Below are 25,479 nucleotides of genomic sequence, written 5' to 3'. Positions count from 1 at the left end.
TTATCTAAGTTATTTCATTTTTCTACGTACATTGGTTATCATACGGAGTGAACCAAACTTAATTACTTATTTTATTATTTAACTAAATTATTTTAAAATGTAAAATTTTAATTATACTACTTAAAATTCTAAACTAAATATGTTACACACATTGTTTACTATAAAGAATGGCAATACCGGAACAAACTAAACCGATACCGACTAAGTTCTCAATGCGTCCCCGCCGCCATACACGCGTTTAAATCAACTAGTTAATTAGAAAAGGGTTACCATCAATTTCCATATAAGCTTTCTGTGCCACGCGTAAGAAAAAGAAAAAAAAATTATAGCAATATTTGTATTTAATTTACAATGTAAGGGTGTGTTTGGGATTGCTTATTTGAGTGAAAAATTACTTTTAAAAGAAGTTTTTAAAAGAATGTTTGGATTAGCTTATGTGTTGGGGAAAACCAAAATGACTAAATGGGATGCTTTTTTTTTAAAAGGAGTGTAATGGGGTTTAAGGGTGAGAGAGGTGTAATAGGTAAATCAAACTCATTATGTTAACTAGCGTAAGTGCCCGCGCGTTGCGGCGGGATCATATTAAGGAGCCGGCAATGACGTATTTGTTGATATATCCATGGGACCAGTCCAATCCAACCAGAGTCAAGAACCGGATAAGTATAAATATTTTTATATAATTTAGTATACAGACTAAGATTGATGAATCTTCAAATTGAATAACACCATAAAATTTGTTTAGCGTAAAAACTAAATGAAATATTATCCTTGAGTTCCTTAATCATGAACCAACTTGATAACATTATCTACTATTGGTGGACGCCTGGATCTGTTACCCAAATATTTATAGTTACATGTATTATTAATATTTCTGGTCAATAATTTTCAACCCAAATGATAATCCCAAGAAAACGGTTTTCAAAGACTTAAAAACTAAAAACCAAGAGACAAAACCTCCACTTTCGTCATTCCCTTTTCTTTATGTTGAGCAAGCGTGCCGTAAAGCGGTTTATTTCTATTATGAATTTGAATATTACTTGGCTTGATAACAACCATTTTCCTATACATACCCGTAAATTATATATTAACTCTAATGTATAGTCAAATTATATTGATTACTTTGCACCATTAAAATGTATATTAACATTACACATTTTAGTTTAAAATGTCACTTACAGTTTGAGAAGCTTTTTAAAGAGTTAAATGCAACAAAGAAATACCCTAAACTATTTCCATTATTGTCTAACATAACTTATTGAATCATCTCAACAAAACCTTAATAATAATTGAGCAACAAAGAGAGAAAGATTGCACGAGGCAATTTTTCCAACTAAAAAAACAATTCTTGATATAATCCAGTGTGCCTTATGTGACATGTGGTTGCAGAGATCATTGTCAGTTGGCATGCGAAATGCGTCATACACCTGATGGGCTTATGCTAATTCAAGTCACATTGGGTACACCAATTATGTTTCAAAGATCAAAACCCTGAACTTCAATATATTTATTGACTCGTATTCATTTTTATATGTTATTTATATATTATCTCAGCAGCTGCACGTGGATTAAAAAATTTAATGTGTGCAAATTTAAGGAAAATTCAAATCTATGAAACAACTTAACACACTTATATAATAATCCGTTTTGACCCGAACCAAATTGACAACTTTTTAAAATGACCAGTTTTGAAATAAACCAAATCGATACTCTTTTAAAATGACCCATTTTGAGCTAAACCAGATCATTACAATTACAAAAAGACCTATTAAGACCCAAACCAAATCGGGGCATGGGGGATTTGGTTGATAGTGGTTGGTTTGTTAAGGTACAAACATTTTACATAGTCAAATTTGCAGTCGGTATAGATTAGGATGCCAATAAAATAAGAAAGTCAGATAACATTTTCATAAAAAAAAATGTCTTACTTATAAAATAAAATAAAACATATGATAATCCAATAAGATAAATTAAAATAGGGGCATTTACATATTTTCCATTCCTAAGTGTCTTAATACTAGTCTTAGTGAGGAGATATATGTAAATCTCTCAATAAAATAAAGTTCAATATCATAAAGTGTATGTTCTCCATGTAAAGTTACAAAGTTTAAAGTAAAGTTCAACATCACAAAGTGTTCATATTTTCTCTGCATAGTCACAAAGTTTATTGAATAAATACAAAATAAAAAAATGTATCCAATAATATGTTTTTAAAAAATAAAATGTACAGTGTTGATGTGAATATTTGAGTGAACCATATATATTGCGGTGAATATTTGAATGAAATATATATATTGCTATGAATATATGAATGAATATGTATTGTTCTTTTTGTTTTTACTTTACTTATGCCAAATGGTCCAAATGTAAACATAACTCTATGAAGTCATAAAAAAAACAAACAACAAACTTTAGTATATATCAAGAGGAATTAAATTCAAAGTTTAACCTCGACCAAACTGTCTTTGTAATATGGAGTCCCTTAAGTGGCATGCTTTGATGAAAAAGAAACCCAAAAATCAACACACCCGATAATTATGTAGCAAAGAGTGCTATAATAGATGACTCTTTATGTAAGTAAATTAAGTTGCTCAACAACTTTAAATAATAAAACGCATATAATGAAAGATACATTATTTAAATACATTCTGAATCAACCATAGTGTAAAACCAAATTTACAAATAAAGCACTACACCTTTAATTGCTCTAGATCCAAACTGTTTACTCGATAATAAGCTATGTTGTACATACATTACACCATACCTAATGACAGCACCACCCTTATTAGCTATGTTTTTTTGCATAACTAACAACTATTGAGTCAGTTAGCCTTATAACATCTAGATTATATAAAGATGTGCCATTTGGAAAATAAACAAAGAAGGCGTGAATTAAAATTTGTTACCTGAACATCCTTAAAAATGTCCATACTTTTACCCCTAAAGAAACACAAATAAAAAAAAACAACTGAAACAGATATTATTAGGAAAAAAATACTAATGAAAACATAAAATAAAAGCTAGGTTAGGTAAAAATAAAGCATGTCAGCTTATTATGGCTTATGAGTGAACTATCATCACTTGCGCATAAACTCGAGTTGGATCAGATTGGATAATCGTGTTGAATTAGGTATGGTAGTTTACTTAAGTAAATAGGCCGGGCAAAGGGATGGGCTATATTGGGTAACAAATTGATAGTGTGCAATAACAAATGCAACTTTTGGTGATCATATATAGATGTCAACTTATTTTGTAAATGATTAATGAAGCGCGTTTACTGTAGAAGCATATTACACCAAAGTTGTGGTGTGTGTGATTAGTCATTTTAGGGCCCAAAAACAAAATAAAAGTTGGATAAGATAATAATAAGATAGCCTATATAAAAACCAAGTTGCAACTCAGCAACCAATTTTGCATCCAAGTTGCCAATATTGTTAACGAAGAAGCATCAACAATAAAGTACAAAAATATATAAACATCAAGAGTTCAAGGCATCATGATCCATTCTCGTCTGCAAGTGTCTGTGATTAATATATTAGAATTTATAGGATCCAATACTTATTAAGTATGTTGGAATATGGATGTAAACCATAAAAAGGTTTCCAATCACCTTAGGCTTGTTATGGGACCAATTATTAAAACACAAATCAAATGGTTGAACAGTGATTACTAACCTGGAGTGTGTTCTGTACAGCCACAAACCAGTCCCAAATCACATTTTAGTATCAGAATAGTTCGAATATGACAATTAATGGGATTGAAATGGATTGATTACCTTAAATAATAAGATGAGAGAATGAGTACCGAACGCTGGCTTAAATAAGATGAGAGAATGGATCTCCGATGATGTAACCGATCATGGAGCATTGAAGGAGGGAATTAAAGCATTGCATCAAACACACAAGGAGAAGACATCAAGAATTGATTGGAGCAATAGATTTTAGTTTACTGAGTTTTTGTTGGATTAAAGCAGCAATCAATAACAAATGACTCTTGAAACCTCTTTCAATTTATTACACCACAAACCCCGAAGGACAAAACAGTAATAACACTATATATAAGGCTTCATGAACTTGTACAATGCGTTTGAAGAAGAAATGATATAATGGCAAATTATTTTTTCTACCCAATTATGAATTGTCTCTTTTGTCCTTGTCTTCTAATTGTGAAAGTATCATGGTTGTCCTTCACTCTTCCTTAATTAATAATATATATATATAATATCGATAAATTACATATTCTTAACTTTTCAAAACCCCTCTATTTTGCATTGTCCATAAGTTAAAACCCATAAAATTTGCCAAACACCTTATACACCTTATTAACTTTTCAAAAAGTTTATAAGTTATAAGTTGATAAAAATAAGGAATCACAAACACCCCCTAAATTTTACTTAAGTATAATATTAGATTTTTTATAATAATACAGCCCAAATCCTAATCCTAAACTACATATATCCGAAACTAACTGATAAAAGTATTATAGGCGGCGGCGACAAACTACATATATCCTAATCTTTCAGACACGACTATTTTTAACAAGGTTTTATGAAATTTAAAATTTTGTTACAAGAAAAGATTGGTCTGACCATTCATCATCATCATCATCATGAAATTGATGCTACCATTTGAAAAATGTTCAGAAAAAACAGTTGCAAATACCACTAATATTACAAAAGCAAATTGCCACTTGACCAAAATTCAACATTTCAGCTTCACTTGCAAGTAAAAACTTTAAACAATAAAAAAAATTACAAGGTGTGCAAGAACAAGTAACAAATAAATATGAATCTGTAAGCCAGATATCTACCTCACTCAGTTTCAGCAACATTACCATATTGCCAAGGGTTAAATTCAATTTCCGTGACGTCAGCACCATTCGTGTCTGCATTACCGACAGCATCTCTGTGTTTGGAATACTTCCCGTTGTACTCGTAGATCTCCAAATCACCCCAAGGTGTCGTGGAAATTTCTTCAGTCATGTCAAACCATCTTGGAATGAATTTTTGACCCTTGGCCTCACGAGTCCTCTTTTCGGCCCTTTGTTTTTCCTCCAAACTATAACCAAACCCGACACAGCATGTTAGATTCATGTCCGAAATCCGAATATGTGTGTGTGTGTGAGAGAGAGAGAGAGAGAGAAGTGCATACATGCTCTTTTCTGAACCAGCTTTAGACAGGTCACCCTTCTCAAGTGCGTATCTATCGGACCGCAAGCGAGAATCTGAAGCTAATAAATTTGTTGGTGCGGTATCAAAGCTGTTAACTTTATGCGCGAAATATGTGTACTGAAATTTGTCATTTGCTGGAGCCTCAGCAACTCTCCAAACCTTTAAAAAACATCATCAGAAACAAAAATACTAGTGGCCTTTTTTGTAATAAGGACATTAACTTTAAGAATTTGGTATCAGTTATATCGGTTACCTCTTTAAGATCGGTTCCTGGAAGGGGTTCCCCGTCCAAATCACAAGGCTGATAACTCATAGCTGTGTTCCATTTGCCTGTCATCAGTATCTTTGGTTCTTCATCAGCATTATACACATATCCATCCACTTCATAACGACCAGCACTACAAAAGTGTTTATTTCCATTAAGAATAAAATAAAATAAAATAAAATATTAATGTGTTAACTGTGATGTCAGAAGAACATACCCAAACCAACCACAGGGTTGAAAATATAAAACAACTTTGTCACCAGTGGTCAAGTTGGTCAACACCATATCTCCTGGAGAGTCAACCCATGTCCTTCCAAATATTAGGTTGTTAACCTTGGTGGGAGGGGGCACTAATTCGAGGATTACTCCATCTTTCTTTAGCTTCAAGCGTGTTCTGTAGCCAAAAGTGTCAAAATCAGAAAAATATTCCCATTGGTCAACTGGTCCATAAAATATTTTCTTGAAATTTAACAGAATATATGTATATTAGGCAAATATATGTGATTATATCTTTGATATAATTTGAGATAACTGTATAGAAATATAAAATTGTAATTTATCCCTATACAAGGGAAAAGATTAATATAATAACAAGAGGCAAGCACTGAAACATACATTCCTTCAAAATTAAAAGGGAAACAAAAGTTTACCTTCCAAGAGGATAGACGTCAACCGAGTTGCCAAGAAACTTGGTCTTCACTTTAGAAGTTATATCATAAACAAAGTGCTCATTTTCAGCATGTGCAGCACTCATTGGGGGGTGATGGCAAACCTGATATACACATAACAAAATACTCGATTCAATAAATGATACCACATATCAAGAAAATTCTTCGAAAATTGTTAGTGTGGGATATTTAAAATTATGTAAAATATGAAGACTTTAAATTTCACCTGCTCTGCAATAAATGTGATTCCATTATGATTAACCATTTCATAGGTTTCACCAAGAATTGGATTGAAAGGCTTCCAGGTCCGTTGCAAAGCATAATAATTCAATATAAACCAAGATGCTGTAACAAAAAAAAAATCAATAATAACACCAAGAAATTAAATGTATGTGCGTACATATGCCACAGACATACAAACATGGATTATTAGGAACATCAAAGGTGGCAATATCAACCCACTATATAAAACATGTCAATTCGAATGCATCTATTTAAAAAAATTAGCTATAATAGAAACAGAATAGGTCAACAGTTGTAGGAAATGTATTAAAATGTTTGTTGCCTCTTAAATCAATGATCTATCAAGAAAAAAATATATAATATTAGCATAATCATATAGCTTTTTGTAATATAAAATAAACTAAAAATTTAGAAGCTTCATTAACAAGGACAGAAATGGTGTTAGTGGGTCAATCCAACCAAATCATTTTGACCCATTACTCAACCTGCCTATTTTGCCATCTTTAGTTTATATGCATGTGTGCAGCGAGAAAATGGTGCACATCGTGCATCAGTAAAAATGGAGTATCCAATAATATGAGTGTGTAACTGCGTGTCTGTTTGCATGAGTGAAAGGTTCTTACCTGCATACACCATTCGCATGTGTGGATCCTCACATTCATCTGCTAGCTTTAGCAGGTGGGAATATTCCATTAACTAGCAAAGTAAAAGAAACTTACAGTTAACTCAAAAACTTATACAAATTAACGACTATAATCAAGATTTTAATATTGGATATACCTCTGCCATTTTCTGCAGCATTGTCATTGGCTCAAAAATGAGCACGGGTAAAGTAACCATGGATGTGATATCAGCACCTATATACTTCTGCATCATTTTCCAGTGGCTGTCACGATCCTGCAAATAACACATTGTGAGCCCTTCATGTAAGACGAAGTATATAACTAACAAAAATATATGATGAAAACGATATTGGTTATGCACAAACTAATAACCTAAGCAGTTAATTCGGAAAAATATGGGATATCGGTCCTTGACTAACACTTGAGATATCTTATAACAGTTAGATATCGGTAATTTTAATATCATGTAAAATTTATATATATAGCAATTTAACACTAATAATTCAGTATACTCTCCTACCATTAACAAATTAACCTTTCGCAACTTGCAAAACACAATCGTAGCAAGTATGAACTGACTAAGACTTAACATTAAACACTAAAAATTGATAATTAAGACTTAAAACACTGATATCAAAATATCGGTGATATAAATATCGGTGAAATATCGGCAATATTATCGCCTTATCGGTACGACATTCTGACCAATATTGTGACCGATATTTTACCAAGAGACCGATCACCGATATACGGCGATATCGACTGCATAGCCAATAAGCAAGGACACATAGCAGATGTTATCAATCACTATATAACAAAACTCAAAACTTTTTTCTCCATTCACGTAAATCTAAGTTCAAAATTCATTAAAATCGCAATCTTAGTTTTATCAAAAACAACTTATAAGTACCTAAAACAAAACAAACAAAAGAGACTTTGGATAAAGAAACAAACGCTTTAACACACCTCTTGTTTCCACCTCCCTTTTTGCGCTTCAACTTCAGCATCGTCCGTTCCACCTTCCGGATTTATCACCTCCAGGCCCTCGTAACCAAGCAAACTACCAAAACAAATCAGAGATGAATAATATTATCAATTACACATAAAAATTCACCGTTTGAATTTAAACGAGTCATCTCGAAGATCTAAAATACATATAGTACTGAATTACACAACTAATGCAGTCATCATAATTTCAAATAACTCTAAAACCAAAAGCATTTTAGATCCGTAACAGATCAATTACAACTAGTAACCATAATATCAAATGAATCAATAACAATAATCTGAACCTAATAAACCAAATCCACAACAAATCACACACATATCACCATAATTGAAGCTGAAAATTGAAGTCAACACAGTCAAATCAGCATCAACAGACGATGAATCTGAATAATAATAATAATAATAATAATAATAATAACAAACTTACAAGTTAACTTGACTCTTGAAATTAGACACAAGCGACGAGAAGAATCCACCACCACCCGCCATATCGATAATGAAGCCCTAGAACGAACAATTAGGGTTTTTGTAAGCAATTGGAAGCTAAAATTATTATTACAGATCTTATAATTTGCTTTACAGATAGATCAAAATGAATGATTATTATTAGAATATATTAATAATAAGAAGAAGAAGAAGAAGAAGAATATATTAATAATGAAATTGGATGGAAGAAGATTAAACTTCGTTGGCGGGTGGGTTTTGTCTTTTGAAGTCAACAGCGATGAACGTGCTGGTAAAGCGCGTGGTGGGTTTGGTTATAAGGAGGATAATAAAGGGTACAAGTTTTGATGCGTGATGTATGAGTTGTTGATGCGTTGGATATTTACAAGTAAGGTAAGGCGGCTGAAGGCAAGTACGCAACTTGTCGTCGTGCCGTTGTTCTCCATTCGGTCACGTTGTAGACTGTTTCGTTCAAAACAAGACAGAGGGGGTATGGGAGAAGGTACGAGTTTTTATGCATAGGAAACAATTAATTTCTTTTTCATTCTCTTCCCGTCATTTACGACTTTACGTTGTCTTTCCGAGTTCACAATTTGTCAATTTACTATTCTTCTTTTTTAGATCATTCACTGTTTACTTTCTATTTTTCTCATCTTTTCTTCTTTAAATGAAACTCGAAAATACATGTCGAAGCATGAAATGAATCTGACCTGATCCATAACGATGTTTCCACGGATTTTCGAGATGAACGAACCACGTCTTGATCTTCTTCTCCGGTTGCTTGAGACCTGCAATGGTTTTTCGGGGGTGTGGATGTGACTGCTAAGAAATCTCAAAGATCTCTTGTTTACAGACACAAAAAAGTGGTGGTGGCTCTTATTGAGCATGGCCTCTAATAAGGAGGTGGAGACCTCCTTATATAGAGAGCCTCATGGCCACCATCAAGGTACCCTAATGGGCCTAGCCCAGTTAGGGTTACCTCCACAAAACCCCCTCAGGCCAATAACATTGTATTAGTCCATGCAATAAAATAAGCCAAACATAATAAATTTAGGGTCGTAAAACCGGGTTTAGTATCATACCCCTACAAGCCCCCCAAGTCCAGCGTTGTTCCTGGGCGCGCAAGCGTCTAGGTGGAGCGCTGGACTTTATGAGGTGTGTTAGGCCATGAGGCGGTTTTTTCCCTTTTCTTCGGCCTTGTCTTTATTGTCTTTGAGTTTTGGGAGGTTTTCTTCATGATGGTGACATGTTGCGGTCCTTATGATAATGATGGTGCCCTGGCATAAATAAGATATAGCACGCATCATAGTGGCGCGAGGCCTGATAAAAGATGGAGCGCGCATCTCGATAATAATGTAACATAACTTGCGCGCGAGGCAGCTTACGGATCTATGAGAATAATAAAGCCTGCGCGCGAGGCGACTTACGAGCTATAAGAATAATAAAGCCTGCGCGCGAGGCGACTTACGAGCTATAAGAATAATAAAGCCTGCGCGCGAGGCGACTTACGAGCTATAAGAATAATAAAGCCTGCGCGCGAGGCGACTTACGAGCTATAAGAATAATAAAGCCTGTGCGTGAGGCGACTTACGAGCTATAAGAATAATAAAGCCTGCGCGTGAGGCGACTTACGAGCTATAAGAATAATGAAGCTTGCGCGTGAGGCGACTTACGAGCTATAAGAATAATGAAGCTTGCGCGCGAGGCGACTTAGGAGCTATAATAATAAAGCTTGCGCGTGAGGCGACTTACGAGCTATAAGAATAATAAAGCGTGCGCGTGAGGCGACTTACGAGCTATAAGAGTAATGAAGCTTGCGCGCGAGGCGACTTATGAGCTATAATAATAAAGCTTGCGCGTGAGGCGACTTACGAGCTATAATAATAAAGCTTGCGCGTGAGGCGACTTACGAGCTATAAGAATAATAAAGCTTGCGCGTGAGGCGACTTACGAGCTATAAGAATAATGAAGCTTGCGCGCGAGGCGACTTATGAGCTATAAGAATAATAAAGCTTGCGCGCGAGGCGACTTACGAGCTATAATAATAATGATAATGACTGGCCCACAAGGGCCTCTTCTACGCAGGATGACTATCCCGGCTTGTCTTCAAAATAATAATGGAGGCACAAACGGCCATAGTAATAATGTTATGGGTGCTTGTGCGACTCGTAGCCGAACATTGGCGCGTGGCCGTTTGGGATATTGTTAGGCTCCCGCCCTAAGATTCGGATGTCTTCCATCGCGATAATGCAGTGGTGGTATACCACGATAGTCCCCTAGTTCATTGCTGCTAAATGAGGTTGTCCTTATCCTGATTTGGGATTAGACTATTCTCATTTGCTGTGTCGCCTGCGCATAGGCTTTGGCTTTATGTCCCGCGCCACGCGCAGATGTTGCATGCGCGTGCGCGTAGACTTTGTGTCATGCGCCATGCGCAGATGTTGCGTGCGTGTGCGCGTAGACTGTGTGTCATGCGCAGATGTTTCATGCGCTTGTGCATAGGCTTTGGTTTTGTCATGCGCCACGCGCAGATGTCGCATGCGCATGCACGTAGACTTTATGTCCCGCGCCACGCGCAGATGTTGCATGCGCGTGCGCGTAGACTTTGTGTCATGCGTCAGGCGCAGATGTTGCGTGCACTGATGTGATATGTGTGAGCATGTGATGCGTAAGCACATGTAATATGCGTGAGCATATGTGGTGCATGAGCATGTGATACGCGACTGCGCTCAAGCATCATGGTGGTGCGCATGTTGAACGGAGCGGAGCCGCGTTAGGTCTTGTATTCGGCGCGAAGCCGTATGGGTTTATGAGGATTCCCAACCTTTAAGTTTGGCGCTTGGCCTGATGGGTTTATGAGGATTCCCAACCTTTAAGTTTGGCGCTTGGCCTGATGGGTTTATGAGGATTCCCAACCTTTAAGTATGGCGCGTAGCCATATGGGATATTATGAGGATTCCCAACCTTTAAGTATGGCGTGTAGCCATATGGGATATTATGAGGATTCCCAACCTTTAAGTATGGCGTGTAGCCATATGGGGTATTATGAGGATTCCCAACCTTTAAGTATGGCGTGTAGCCATATGGGGTATTATGAGGATTCCCAACCTTTAAGTATGGCGCGTAGCCATATGGGATATTATGAGGATTCCCGACCTTTAAGTATGGCGCGTAGCCATATGGGATATTATGAGGATTCCCAACCTTTAAGTTTGGCGCGTGGCCTGATGCGCGCATGCACGGCGATGGAGTGGTGACTCGCGAGCGCGCGTGCGTGGCGGAGGTCTCTTGCGCAAAACCCACATGGTGGTTTCCGCGGTGGTTTCCACGGGCGCTCACGCATGTCGGCGGAATGGTGACCCGCTGGCGAGCATGCTTGGTGGCAGTCTTCTGCGCAAAACCCACATGGTGGAGGTCTTTTGCGCGAAACCCACATGGTGGTTCCCGCGGCGGCACATGCATGGCTGCGGAGTGAGAATCCGCGGGCGCGCGTACATGGCGGCGGAAGTCTGGTAATTTTTGGAACTGCAATTTAAGAGTTAGATCTGCAATTTTAAACCTAAAATCCAGGTCTGTAATCTAGATCTAGATCTGTAAATCAGATCTAGATAGATCTGAAGCTCGGAGCGGATTTAAAACCATCACAGATCCGGAGACTTGATCATTCGAATCAGGCAGTTTCTTTTTGCACAGATCTGGAAGCCTCCTTTAGATCTATGGATCTTTTTGAGCTTTAATAGAACAAGCCTTGAAGCCTTTTTTTGTAAACTTCCCAGCCGAGAGGAAGATCGAAGGGTAGTTCGTTGCTATCCCACGGATGGCGCCAATGTCGAAGCATGAAATGAATCTGACCTGATCCATGACGATGTTTCCACGGATTTTCGAGATGAACGAACCACGTCTTGATCTTCTTCTCCGGTTGCTTGAGACCTGCAATGGTTTTTCGGGGGTGTGGAGGTGACTGCTAAGAAATCTCAAAGATCTCTTGTTTACAGACACAAAAAAGTGGTGGTGGCTCTTATTGAGCATGGCCTCTAATAAGGAGGTGGAGACCTCCTTATATAGAGAGCCTCATGGCCACCATTATGGTACCCTAATGGGCCTAGCCCAGTTAGGGTTACCTCCACAAAACCCCCTCAGACCAATAACATTGTATTAGTCCATGCAATAAAATAAGCCAAACATAATAAATTTAGGGTCGTAAAACCGGGTTTAGTACCATACCCCTACAATACACATTTTGTTCTTTCCTTTCTTAAATAAACTCAGGAACACAACAATTTCTTTTCATCCCTTTTTTCCTTTCATTTCCCTCCTTAAATGAAACTAGGAAGCGACTTAACTGTTATAAGTTATAACCGTTAACCGAACCATGATCAGTATAATTGAACCGATTTAATCGACATAACCAGTCGGTCGGTTTAATGAACTTTTGAAAACCACTAAATGCAGGTTAGTTTGGGTTAAAGATAATTTCAAATCCGCCATAACCAAACCGTTGATTTATTAATGTATTTATAGTTTTTTTAGATATGTCGCCGGAAAACAAAACAAGGACTTTTTCATTGAAGATTAAGATCGGGATTAACTTTCACCTATTGTTGGATTGTATCGTTTTGATATTTTTAGTTCACCATTTGTTATTAAATTTACTTGAATTTCATTGTTAGATTATATTATGTTGTTTTGTTTGAATATTTTTTATTAATATTATAGATTATAAATTTTGTTGTATTATATCTTGTCGGTTACGATTATGGATTAACCGACCATTACATTGTTTTGGTCACCCTTAACCGACCAATAACCGACACGTTATAATCTTTAAAATTGAGTAACTGAAACAGCCATAACGAATTGGTTATGAACTTATGGTTATGATTATTTGTTAACCGATATGATTATGGGTTGGACCCAGACCCTCCAAAACTAACCCATACACACCCATACTACTTATACATAAGTGTATAAGTTTTTATTTTTTCCGTCACACGCTTTCTAACCTTGCTTTTAACTATACAATAGTATTGACTATTGGGTCATGATTAGGGGTGTGCACGGTTCGGTTCGGTTATTAGCATTAACCCAACCTAACCGATCGGTTATCGGTTCGGTTAATTTCGGTTAATAACCAATATCAAATTTGGGCTAAAATTTTGCTTTAAAATGCATGAAATAAATGTTTAAATACATGAAATGAATGCATAACTATATGAAATGAATGTTTAAATATATGAAATTGAGATATTAGTACATGTGATGGTGATATAAATGAATGTAAATGATAGTATTAAACTATTAATACATATAATACATGAAATAGTGGGGAAAAAAACTTGAAAATATTAAAAAAAATAAGAGTTCGGTTCAGTTAATTCGATATATCGGTTCAGTTTCGGTTTGGTTATTGCTCATGATACCATACCCTCAACTATTTAGAAGGAAATATCTTTTGTTTAAACAAACTCATTAGTATATATAGGCTTTAGACATGCGTGGATTTTTTGAAACTTTAAATTTTGTTTCATTCCAATTTATTTCGATCAACATTATTTATTGATATTAATTCTGAATTTTTATAAGAACCAAATATACGTTTTATAGAGTCTTTTAATAGGTAAGTTTTAGAAACATATTAAATCTATACATACTATTAAAGTAAGGAACAATTTCCATATGTCACCATTCTAGGGTGTCCACATAGGATGTCATCTCAACTCCATGTCATCCATTTCCTTTCTTAGGCATACCAACTCAGCAATTAAACTATATTTAACCCATTAACCCATTTAAGCTTATTTTCTCGGGGCTCTTGGATATCCATTTAACCCATTAACCCGTTAATTCAACTACTATATTTAAGTCTAATTTCGTCTGCTGTCACTATTCAGAAACCCTAATTGCCGCTCTAAGCCTCTTATTTCCGGTTAATCTTTCCGATGCAAGGTAAAGTTATATAAATTAATTTCTGGCAACCTTATTATTTTTTCCGGTTATTCTTTCTTCTAAGCTTTTTATGTTTTAATTTTTTCCGGTTATTCTTGTCTTCCGGTAAGATTTCCGTTAATTTTTTATTATATATTAAATTCCGATTGTTGATCTATGTATTTCCGGCAATAATATATTTTCTTCCGGTTATTGTTTCTTCATCTCTTTTTATGTTTCTTCTAATAATATCAGTTTAGGTTTTAACTAAAGAAAGACGATTTCTACAATTTTCGACGTGTTTACGTTTTTTCCGGTGAGTATTGACGGTAGGTTTTTCCGGTTATATGTTATACTTATAACAATGATTGTTTTATATTTGTTTGTATTTTTTAATTTTTCCTGATTTTTTTGTTTGACATGTTGTTATGTTCTATATCAAAATTATATTCATCCATCGACAGTATAAAAATCTGAGATTGCATGGTTAAAAACCATATTTGTATTTTTTTCCGGTAAGACAAACAATTTTTCCGGTTACAAATTAAAAATCAAATATTCAATAATATAAAAATTAGTATTATACTTTCTGATTTCACGTCAATGCCAAGAGTAACAGATCTTCATTTCTTCAATTATATACAAAAATCCTACATCCGATTGTCATTGTCACAATATCGTTTTTCCGGTTATTAACTATAATTCAAAAAAATATATATCAAATATTAATTTTCGATTTTATTATTTCAGGTTATTGTCCGACTCATAGATGCAGGCTTTCACGATTGATCAAGACTTCATAACATTTTTTTTTTATTATTTTATCATGTATAGATGATTTTTTTTGAATAATCGTGTATTTCAATATTTCAATATAATATGTACATTATATGTCATATGTCAATAATCATGTATAGATTATTCTTTCTCGATTGATCAAGACTTCATAACCTGGATGTATATTTTGTTTTCCTGCTCCTTAATAAATTACATAATTAACTATTCCATTAATTTCAATTATTTTCTTTGACTTTCCTACTTTATGGTTATAACGGAATTCCCATGATTATGTACATTGACTTTCCTACTTTATAATTTAAATTTTATATTGTCTTCCTAATTAATGTCCATACTATCTGTTTGACTAATTTAAATTTGAATTTGTAATTAATGTTTAAGCTTATTTTGACTTTCCCTTTTATTTATCAATTGTTTGATCATATTATTTTTGTTAAAAAAATAATATCAATAGTTAAGGCAAATATAATTTTTTAAATACAACAAATGTAACAAATTAAAATACACTTTATTGTCATAACGGAGTTCCCATTTTATATATATTGACTTTCTCAAGTAACTATTTCTTAGTTTTGTTACTTAATACAATTTATTTCATTTAAATTTCATACACAATTTGTTTCCTTAATTAATAGACCGATTTTACAAATTAAGTTCATTTGTTTCCTCATTTACTATTTTGACCATATCAATGTTAATTATACAATAACATTTACACATACATAGAACTATTTTGACCATATCAATGAATTTGACTTCCTAATTAATGTTCATACTAATTGTTTGACTAATTTAAATTTGAATTTGTAAATATTGTTTATGTTTATTTTGACTTTCCCTTTTATTTATCAATATTTAATTTATTTTCACATATTATGTTAAATTTAGAAATTATTAAAAATATACTTTACAATTTCAATTTTGTTTCTAAATTTTTAAACGGGTCCCAAAACTTTCCTCATTTACTATTTTGACCATATTCTTTTTGTTATAAAAGTAATATCAGGCAAGTATAACTTTATAAATACAACAAACGTAACAAATTCAAATATAGTTCTAAATGTTTTGACTTATATTATGACAAGCAATTCAAAAATATTTAAGTTAATTTGGTATTCGAAAATATTTAAGTTAATATTAAAGTTGATTTGAATATTTTTTGACCATCAATTAAATAAGTTAATCTTGTATATTTTTGGTACAGGTTAATATTCTCTTACAATCCATTATTATGTTATTAAGAGTTACTAATAATGTTGAAAATAGTAACCGTAAATTTTTAATGGTCTTTAAGTGAAGCATAATTTATGCATTGTATACATATAATTGTGTATTTATCAATAATAATAAATTGAAATTTAATTATGTTTTGACCGAAATCAAATAATTAATTTGTATTAATTGTATTAACTTTGCTTCAAGGAAAAGAAAAGACAGTGGACACATTTTGGATTTTAAAAAAAATGCATATATATTAGTTGACATTTTGAAGTCAAAATATGACATTTTAAAATTAAAAGTTAGACCTTTTAATTCAAACATGGTTTGTTAATATTTTTTCAAGATGGTAGGTTATTAACTATCAGATTTTCAAGATGGTAATATTTAATTCAAACATGGTTTGTAATAAATGTTTTAAATTGATGTGCAAATAAACACGGGTACTATCTTAGAATAATAAATATTACAGTTATTGATGTGTAATAAATGTATTAGATAGTCTTTGTTAGTTGTATGTTTTTGTATTTGATTCAAATAAGTTATAATGTCTTATAATTCATGTAAAAATATCATTTATTTATGAGTATAACATTTGCATTTCATTAAATTTATATTATGTTGCATATATATTATGTTTTTAAATATGTTCCACCGTGTGTAACACGGGTACTATCCTAAATCAATATTGGAATCCAAAAATCTGTTTCTTTTAAGAGATTTGGATCACTTGGAGCTTGCTAATGTTATAAAAGAAATAACACATTTAGATTTGGAAAATGATGTTAGTAAGAATGTAAAATGGTTGTTAGAGTGTGAGAACTATGAGTCAAATTTTGATGATCTTCCAAACTCTTTGGAATTTGAAGATAAAATTTAAGGTAACACCAATAACTTAGTTATGTAGTTGATTACTCTAAATTTTTTTACTTTCATTGTTTACTTTGTGTTTTCTATTTAAGTTATTAGTTTAGTTCATAACTAAAAACTTCCAAAAACATACAATAAACTTATATAATTGTTTATTTTGTTTGTTAAGTTGTGAATGTAATTTCCTTATTTGGTGAAATTTTTAAGAAGTTGATGGTTGGTAAATTTGTTTATATTGATTTTGTTATTTATCTATTTTCAACCCGTGTTCATATAAAGTCATTATGATATACGTTAACATTTTTGTTTAATTGTTAATTGAGTTTCATTGTTTGTTTGTTTTTTCAGACTTTAAGGCCGGATGATTTTGTTTGAGGACGAGAATGTTGAAGATCATGTTGGTATAAGACTGTTAATATCTAATATTTTCATGGCTTTTGTTATAAAATTAGGTTTGTGAAATTAGTAACTGTTTATGTAAACAATGTTATTCTCTATATATCCAATATAGAGATATATGATATCTTTTTTGTTGTAAATTTTATGATATCTTATGGTTGTTTATATACACTTTCTTACTTACTTAATGTCAACCCGTGTGTAACACGGGTACTATTCTAGTTGTTAATAAACTATGCCTATTAGTCAGACTTTTGATGACTCAACCTAATATCGTCAAACAACCCTTGAACGATTCTTAATGATGATGTTAAGGATTAATAAGGAACACAATATAACTATATAAGTAATCAAAATAAAGCTATATTGCTTCTAAAGATAACTAGCTATATACAAGGGAAGATTTACGAATGTCTTTATTTGTAAGCCACACAATTGATGCATTTTGTCAATATTAGTACCTTATATTCTATATCTGGTCTAGATATTTTCATACGAAATATCTATGATACTTACTACAAAAGTATATAAAGTTTTAAACATGACTCCATCCGTGTTTTTCTTAACAGATTTGTGTGGAATATTATCGAGTGCTTTATGCATCATTGATTCCAACGTTGCAATTAATTTTGAGCAGGATGTAGCATCCCCCCTACTAAATCTACGATGTCCTCATTGCATTTTGTATGTGATATATATTCGCTATGTTCATGACCTGCCATGATGGGTGTACATTCCAATTGACTTGCGGTTTGTTTGGTTTTCGCAACTACAAACGCTCTTGCGTAAAAAAAAACTTATATGAATACTAGTTGAGTTGTTATCATGGAATTGAAGGAGAATCGCAATATCATAATTGAATATTCCAAGATAGTGACATGTATAGGCCCCGTAGGGACCACACATAGGATTGTGCGGATGCAGATGCTACATGATTAATATAAATATACGTCTGTATATCTAACTATGTGATATACATACTTTTACACTTTTTAGTGTGCGTTTTCTATACATCAATAGTCTTTGGTTAACTATCCAACAATACTTATTCCCTTATCTAGAATCTAATCATGATTCATATTCGTATGGATTCGGATATGCTTTAATAGACAACATAGCCTCTTTACATGAAAAATAACTACATCAAATCAAGCTTTATGTAAAGGAATATTGATGGTACGAAACTACAAAACATGTTTATTGGTAGGAATAGCATGGCATCTTTTTCAGCTTTGTTAAATCATCATAAAATTCATCAAAATGTAAGATACATTTAGGCGTTTATGTTTTAATTCTGTATGTTTTCATGTAAAATTCAAATGATTACACGATGCACCAAAAAACAAATCTTAAAGTAATTTGATACGCTAATGAACGTGTCCTATCAATGATTAACGTCACCTAAATTGCATATGGTTTCTACTTTTTTGACCTTGGAATCTTTTCTATATGTTAATCGCATTATACTTTTTAGCCTAAAATACAGTATTTGAGAGCATTCTTCTCTACAAGCACATTATACCTTTTAATTGAACATTTATAACTATATAATTATGAAATAATTAAATAACTAACATATTTATTATATTTTATTTTAATAAAATAATATGAATATATTAAACTGGTTTTCATATTAGAGTGAATAAACTTGTCTAAAATGTATGCATTTAACTCTTTTAAATCATTATTATTTCAATTTTAAATTGATCATAATTAGGGCTGACAATTTACGGCACAACCCGAAAAGATACATGAGAACAATCATGATATTATTGTCATGTCTAACATAACATTTTAATAAACGGGTCATGTTCACGTTGACTTGTTTAATCTATTTAATTAAAGGCCGTCCTACTAACACACTTAACTCAATAGTCAATGTTATTTATACCACATCTTAGAAAATATGCAGTATGTTGATGGTTCATGTATGGTGTGATTAAGTGATATGGATGGTTAGGTATGACTACAACCTCTTATTGTATACTTATCTTTAAGCTTGATTGAATAAATGTAAGGCACGATAAATCGATGATGAAGCACCAAAATGTAAGCATCTCGGTACAAGAGAGTCAACTAAACAACAATCGAAACATAAGCTCAAGTAAATTAATATAGATACTTTACCAATGACTATAACATTTTGATCGCTTCAAAATATAACTTAGAAAGCCAATGATTTGTGGAAATAGAAATACGATCTAAACTAAAATTTGTCTAAACTACATTGTATCAAGTGTCCTAATGCGTAACTAGGATATAGCCCATGTTACACACGGGTGAAAATTCATATCAAACAAATCATATAAATATAGACAATATATTCAACCAACACAAATATATTCCGAGCAAGATGATACTTTTCAGCTGGCAAAAGTAATAAATTAATTAATCCTAATACAATAGGGTATAAAAGATCAATATGAAACTTTAAAAAATATAACCAGGAAGTTACCAAGATTATTGTGCAAATCTTGCAAATATTATAGAAATATATTACTTTCAAAAACTCTTTATCAAGAGATGACAACAACTTCAATGGAATTGGTCTGTGAATGTTCAAATCATTACCATTTAGCAATCCAAACAAACTGCAAATGTCAAATATTACTATTAAATAAAAGTAATATATTCAAAAATATTAATAAAAATATATAGGAAGAAAAAAAAACAGACACTAATTGTTATATAACTATCTTTGTATTCTTCAATTTCAAATAAGTAGTCATTGATAAACACACGGCTGACATTCTAGCCAAATAAATGTCTTTGTTAATTATTGATTGACATAACATGGTTTTCATTTCAACATTAATAAATAAATAAAAGTATATTATATTATAAACTATTTTTTAATTATACTTTTGTTTTATTTCGATTCGACCTTTTAGTTAAATGTATTAAGTTAAATCGAAGCAATAAATTTTTATTCTACTAATTTCACTAACTAATCATAATTAAACTAATATAGAGTTAATTATAATATCTTTAAATATTTAGAAATGGTTATTAAAAATAATTTTTTTATTTAGGCATTTATATTGAAAATTTTTGAAACTGTCAAATTCATTAAAACTCGGTTTTTTAATAACTGGTGAAAGTCAAACTATATAGCATATTTTTGTAAACTTCTTATAAATGGTGAGAATCTGAATTTGAATGGTGAAAATCGGTTTCTAAAATGTCATATTAAATGTGTTTATTTTAAAATGTAAAGTACAATAATATTGGAAATTATAATAATGTTTTAAATTGCGTTGACATTGGTGAATTAATTGGCTATGATATTAAATTTCAAATGAATCAAAATGATTAAAATATATTAAATGGACTTTGACAAACAATAATATATGATTGATTATATAAATATCATATAAATTACATGAATTGTGAAAAATACATAAATACCTGAATAATAGCAAATATATACATCAATATTAAACAAAAAAAATAAGAAATCTTATCAACAAATTCTCAATCCATGAAATTAGTTATATCAAGTTTGGGACATAACCTGAAATGAGAAAATTAAATATTAATATTAATATCACATAATAAATAAAATACCAATTATGAAACATTTGAATTATGTAAACAAATGTAAAATTGATTGCTAATTGATAACCAGAATATTTGAATCGCGTTAATGGAAAAACAAAATAGGGAAAATCTTCATTGTATCTTTGATTTTGATATAAAACCTAAAGAGATTATACGAAAATCATATGAATTAATATAAATACAAACAAAAACGGAAAACAAAAAAAGTTGTAAATGAAATAAGGAATAATATAATAATCGGACATTAGAGTAGCAAATAAAACCTTACCGAAAAACCGTAATAACTTCAAAATATCAATTCAATCTTGGATTTTGATAAACAGCCTAAAGAAATTATAATAAAATCATATAACAATTAAAATAAATATAAAATCTTACCGGAAAAAGATATAACCTTACCGGAAAATCATGTAGCATTGTTGGCCATTAGAGTATATAATATAACCTTACCGGAAAATGATTAATCCCCATCTACATTATTAGAATATAAGAGATTGTGGAGGTTAAGCCGAAAGAGAGAGAAAGAGATATTAAAATGATTAGGGTTGAAAAATCTTAAAGTTTAAATATGACTTATGAAATGCTTTTAGAACCGGACCAGATGTCGACTGGACTCCATACCGGGTCACAAGCCGGACCGACCCGGGAGGGCGGACCGGACATTAACCCGGATGACGTAATAAATAATAGTGTGTGTGTGTGTATATATAAAACAAATTTTTATATATAATATGAGTTTTTCCTTTTTTGGGTTAATATCCATTTGTTTATTATTTCTCAAGATTTTGTATTTATTTTATTGATTTTGAAGCATTGAATATATAGGATTCATTTCCTTTTTAGGATTAATTTTCAGTTTTCCGTTTATAGCACATGTACACCACACCGCATGTCTAAATATATATGTTTATTTTTCTAGAGAAAGACATCATTAGAGCATGGTGGAATGGCTAAAGGGGATTTTGTTAAAACATTTATCTTGGTTTCACACCCGGGTTCGAATCCCATATTCGTCAAGTATTTTGATTTAATAAAGAAAGATTTTGAGATGATTTGGCAATAATAAGAAAGGAAGTAGGTGACTTGGCAATGATGTGGCATTGATGTGGACACCCTAGTTGAATGTCATGTGGAACATTTGACGTAGATGTCGTGCTCTAATAAAAAACAAGTATTTATAATACTTAAATACATATAACTAGTATGGGTAAGTAAGATCGTCTTCACAGGAAATCAGTGGAAAGTGCAAGTAAAGTTCATAATTACTAATTAATTAACTAAGGTGGACAGACGATGTCAAGCACTTTAGAAAAGTTGATTACAATAACACACGATTACTTTTATAGATGTAAAAAAAATTATGAGAGAAAGATTCAATTCACGTTCAGGTAAAGTGATAACTGACTAATCACATATTTTTAAAGATTAATTGCGCAGTAATTACTAAATCTAACAGTTGGGTTGTGAGGACAAACGATACCCTAACCGAATTGTTGACACAACTGAGCTTCGGTTTACCCAATTACTAGTTTAAAATATGAAAATCATTTATAAGCAATGACTAACGATTATTAGTTCAATCACATAAGTGCAAACCAGAAAAGTGATGCAAAGTTTGATAATCAAAATCATAAACTGTTTAAACAATCAGTTCTAATTTAAAACAAGATTAAAGACATTCAATCAAGTTTATATTCATTCAAAACATAGAATCTGATCAAAGTTAGTTTACACAAAACCCTAGCTTCAAGTGAAACAGTGGGTTAGCCTGACATCGGTATCACAAAGAATTCGCTTATCTGATGATATGAGGAAAGCATGAGATGAACGGAGGAACCGGAGACTTCGGGATGGTGGAAAATCGTCATAGGGCTTGTCCTTGGTTGCTGGAATGAAGGATATCTCGAAAAATAGGCTCAAAACTGATAATATCAAAGTTAGGGTGATTTTCCCGTCATGAGGGACTTTAGCTCGGCGCTAAAGTTCAGGGAGTGAGACCTTAGCGCCGCGCTAAGGTCTACTTTCCTGATCTGTACTTTTGACCTTATAGTAGCTCTAAGGTCACACTAATGCCCCTTAGCGCCGCACTAAGGGTGTTTGACACATCCACTTTATTTTCGTCTTTTATTTTGCATCGAAAAGCGTGCCAATCATCATGAGTCTTCTACACTTCGTTCCAAACCCGTAATTCATCACGATAAGCGTCCTTAACGTCAAGTATCCTGAAACACATAAACACGCTTAAAGTACCAAAGTTCACATAATATTAAAACTAAAAGTAAACAAATAATATCATAATATACATGACTTTTACTTTTACCAGACCATCAACATTGTATTGCTTTATTATTATTGTAAGATGTAAGATTTAAGTGTACATAACAAATGGTTTGTAACTATTACTTTAAATTTTATAAGTAATGAAAAGACTTAAGTAACGTTTGGTACGTAAGAATAATAGGGGAAATAGAACGATTTAATGTGTGAGAATGAAAAAAATGGTGTCCGGTTGCTAAATGAAATGAAATCATCCATTACATATGGAATTTCATTCCATCAAAACCATTCTTTCTCACATCATGCTTTTTTTTTCATTTCATTAGTTAACTAAACAAGATAAGTGAATGAGAATTATCCATTTCATTCCTTCTTCTATTTCATTCCACTTCATTCAATTACCTTCAACCAAACATACCATTAAGCGTATAAATAGTGAATTATGAATGTGAAATGGGGAAGTGGCCACTCAATCGTATGTATTTGTATGCTTTATTAATGTCAACTAAATGTCACCATCGTATTCATCTATTATAATTGTAATAATAATAATAATAATCTCAATTGGTTTTGGGGTGACGACGGGATGCTTAAATTGTGGATAAGCACCAAATTCCCAATCCCATTATTCCCACCATCCAACACAAAAGTTATGATTTTAGTGGGTTTGTTTGCACTTTTGTGATAATGAATTTTAAAAATATCTTTGGCAAATCACAAGAATGGTAATTAGCATGTAATGAATTGTATGTTATAATATTATTTTTCTTTGAAAATAATCCAAACATTAGCCTAACTCATCAGATTTCTTTGTTTTCTTGAACATCCAACAATAAGTATTATGCATAACAATAATATTTAAAGCAATGTTTTGTGATATGCTAAGAAAAAATAATATGTTATAAATTATTAAGCCGCTCGTCATACAGAAATTATACATGACTCGTTACATAATGTTATTCTATTTGTACCGGGACAGGCGGTTTTGAGAGCGGAGTCTAGGAAGGTTGCTAAGCACGAGACATCGTGTTTGGAGAATCAACATGTGTTCATTCCATTTGCCTTCGACATTTTTGGATCCCTAGCTCTCGAGGCGGTTCGCTTATTGGAGCGGGTGCAGAAGGTAGTCCACAATGACTCGCAGAGCCCGAGGAGCCAAGGATTTATATTTAGTAGAATAGGCTTTGCGATTCAAAAGGGGATAGCGGCGCAACTTGTTGCTCGCTTACCCATTATCCAGATGTAGTTCGGTTTGTGTTATATATAAAAGGATCAATATTGTTCTCATAAAAAAAAATAAATTAATAGCAGAAGAATTGTGTACCTTCAATCCCATTTGTATATTTATGAAGGTATTAGTGAAATACATATGCCACTTACATAAAGTTTACATATAAGATAGGTTGGTGATATAGTAATAGATACAAAGTCTCTTAAACATCTAGTCGTGGATTCAAGTCCTATAAAATGAAAAGAAATTTGTTTTTGAAAAAGAACATAAGTGGCTAAGACATTTCAAAATTCTAAGATAGAAATGGCACATATTAATCAACATAGTAATTACTATCCCACAAATATCCATGTTAGAATAAGAAAAACAACCCGCAAACTACAAATTCTCTCAAAAACTATCTTTTTCTCTCTCGCCCCTTTACAAAAACGCTCTTCTCTTGTTTGTGGGGATGATCACACCCTAGATCGAGTTACCCATATAGCTAACATGGGACTAACTAAGACTGAAAAAATTAACCATGTCTTGTTTGGTTTAATCTTAATTTTGAGGTGAATTTGGGTTCTGTCTATTTTACGTTAAAACTAAAAGAAGAAAAATCTTAGTATAAAAAATGTATATGGTCAAAAGCCCAACCCAACCTGAAAAGATTGAGATCGGTGCATCATATGTCAGCCATGTCTTTAGTGCTAATTTTTGATAAATTTCGGTCTAACTTGGTTAATCCTAACTTATTTCAAAGCACATAGAAGTTACTTATGTCGTACTCCCTTCCATGATGG

General features: G+C 32.5%; 2 protein-coding genes across 2 annotated transcripts in view; both read right to left on the bottom strand.

The window, feature by feature from the left end:
* Positions 1 to 25,479, bottom strand: part of LOC143566689 (COP9 signalosome complex subunit 7-like) — a 108,451-nt gene that overhangs the window by 53,277 nt on the left and 29,695 nt on the right. The gene's annotated exons all lie outside the window — the stretch shown is intronic.
* LOC143566701 (oxysterol-binding protein-related protein 3C-like) lies at positions 4,603 to 8,688 on the bottom strand. The gene is made up of 10 exons (XM_077053327.1): positions 8,402 to 8,688; positions 7,933 to 8,026; positions 7,124 to 7,240; positions 6,967 to 7,039; positions 6,327 to 6,445; positions 6,083 to 6,204; positions 5,650 to 5,826; positions 5,421 to 5,565; positions 5,148 to 5,326; positions 4,603 to 5,054 (listed from the first exon to the last, which is right to left on the bottom strand). The coding sequence occupies exons 1-10, from the start codon at positions 8,461 to 8,463 to the stop codon at positions 4,808 to 4,810; spliced, it is 1,335 nt and encodes a 444-aa protein (XP_076909442.1). The 5' UTR covers positions 8,464 to 8,688; the 3' UTR covers positions 4,603 to 4,807.

Source organism: Bidens hawaiensis, unplaced genomic scaffold (genome assembly GCF_021521415.1).
Source record: "Bidens hawaiensis isolate Kalapana, Puna unplaced genomic scaffold, B.hawaiensis_p1.1 tig00023037_1, whole genome shotgun sequence".
Classification (NCBI taxonomy): Eukaryota; Viridiplantae; Streptophyta; class Magnoliopsida; order Asterales; family Asteraceae; genus Bidens; species Bidens hawaiensis.
Note: the sequence above shows the minus strand (reverse complement) of the source record. Positions and strands in the feature narration are given on the sequence as shown.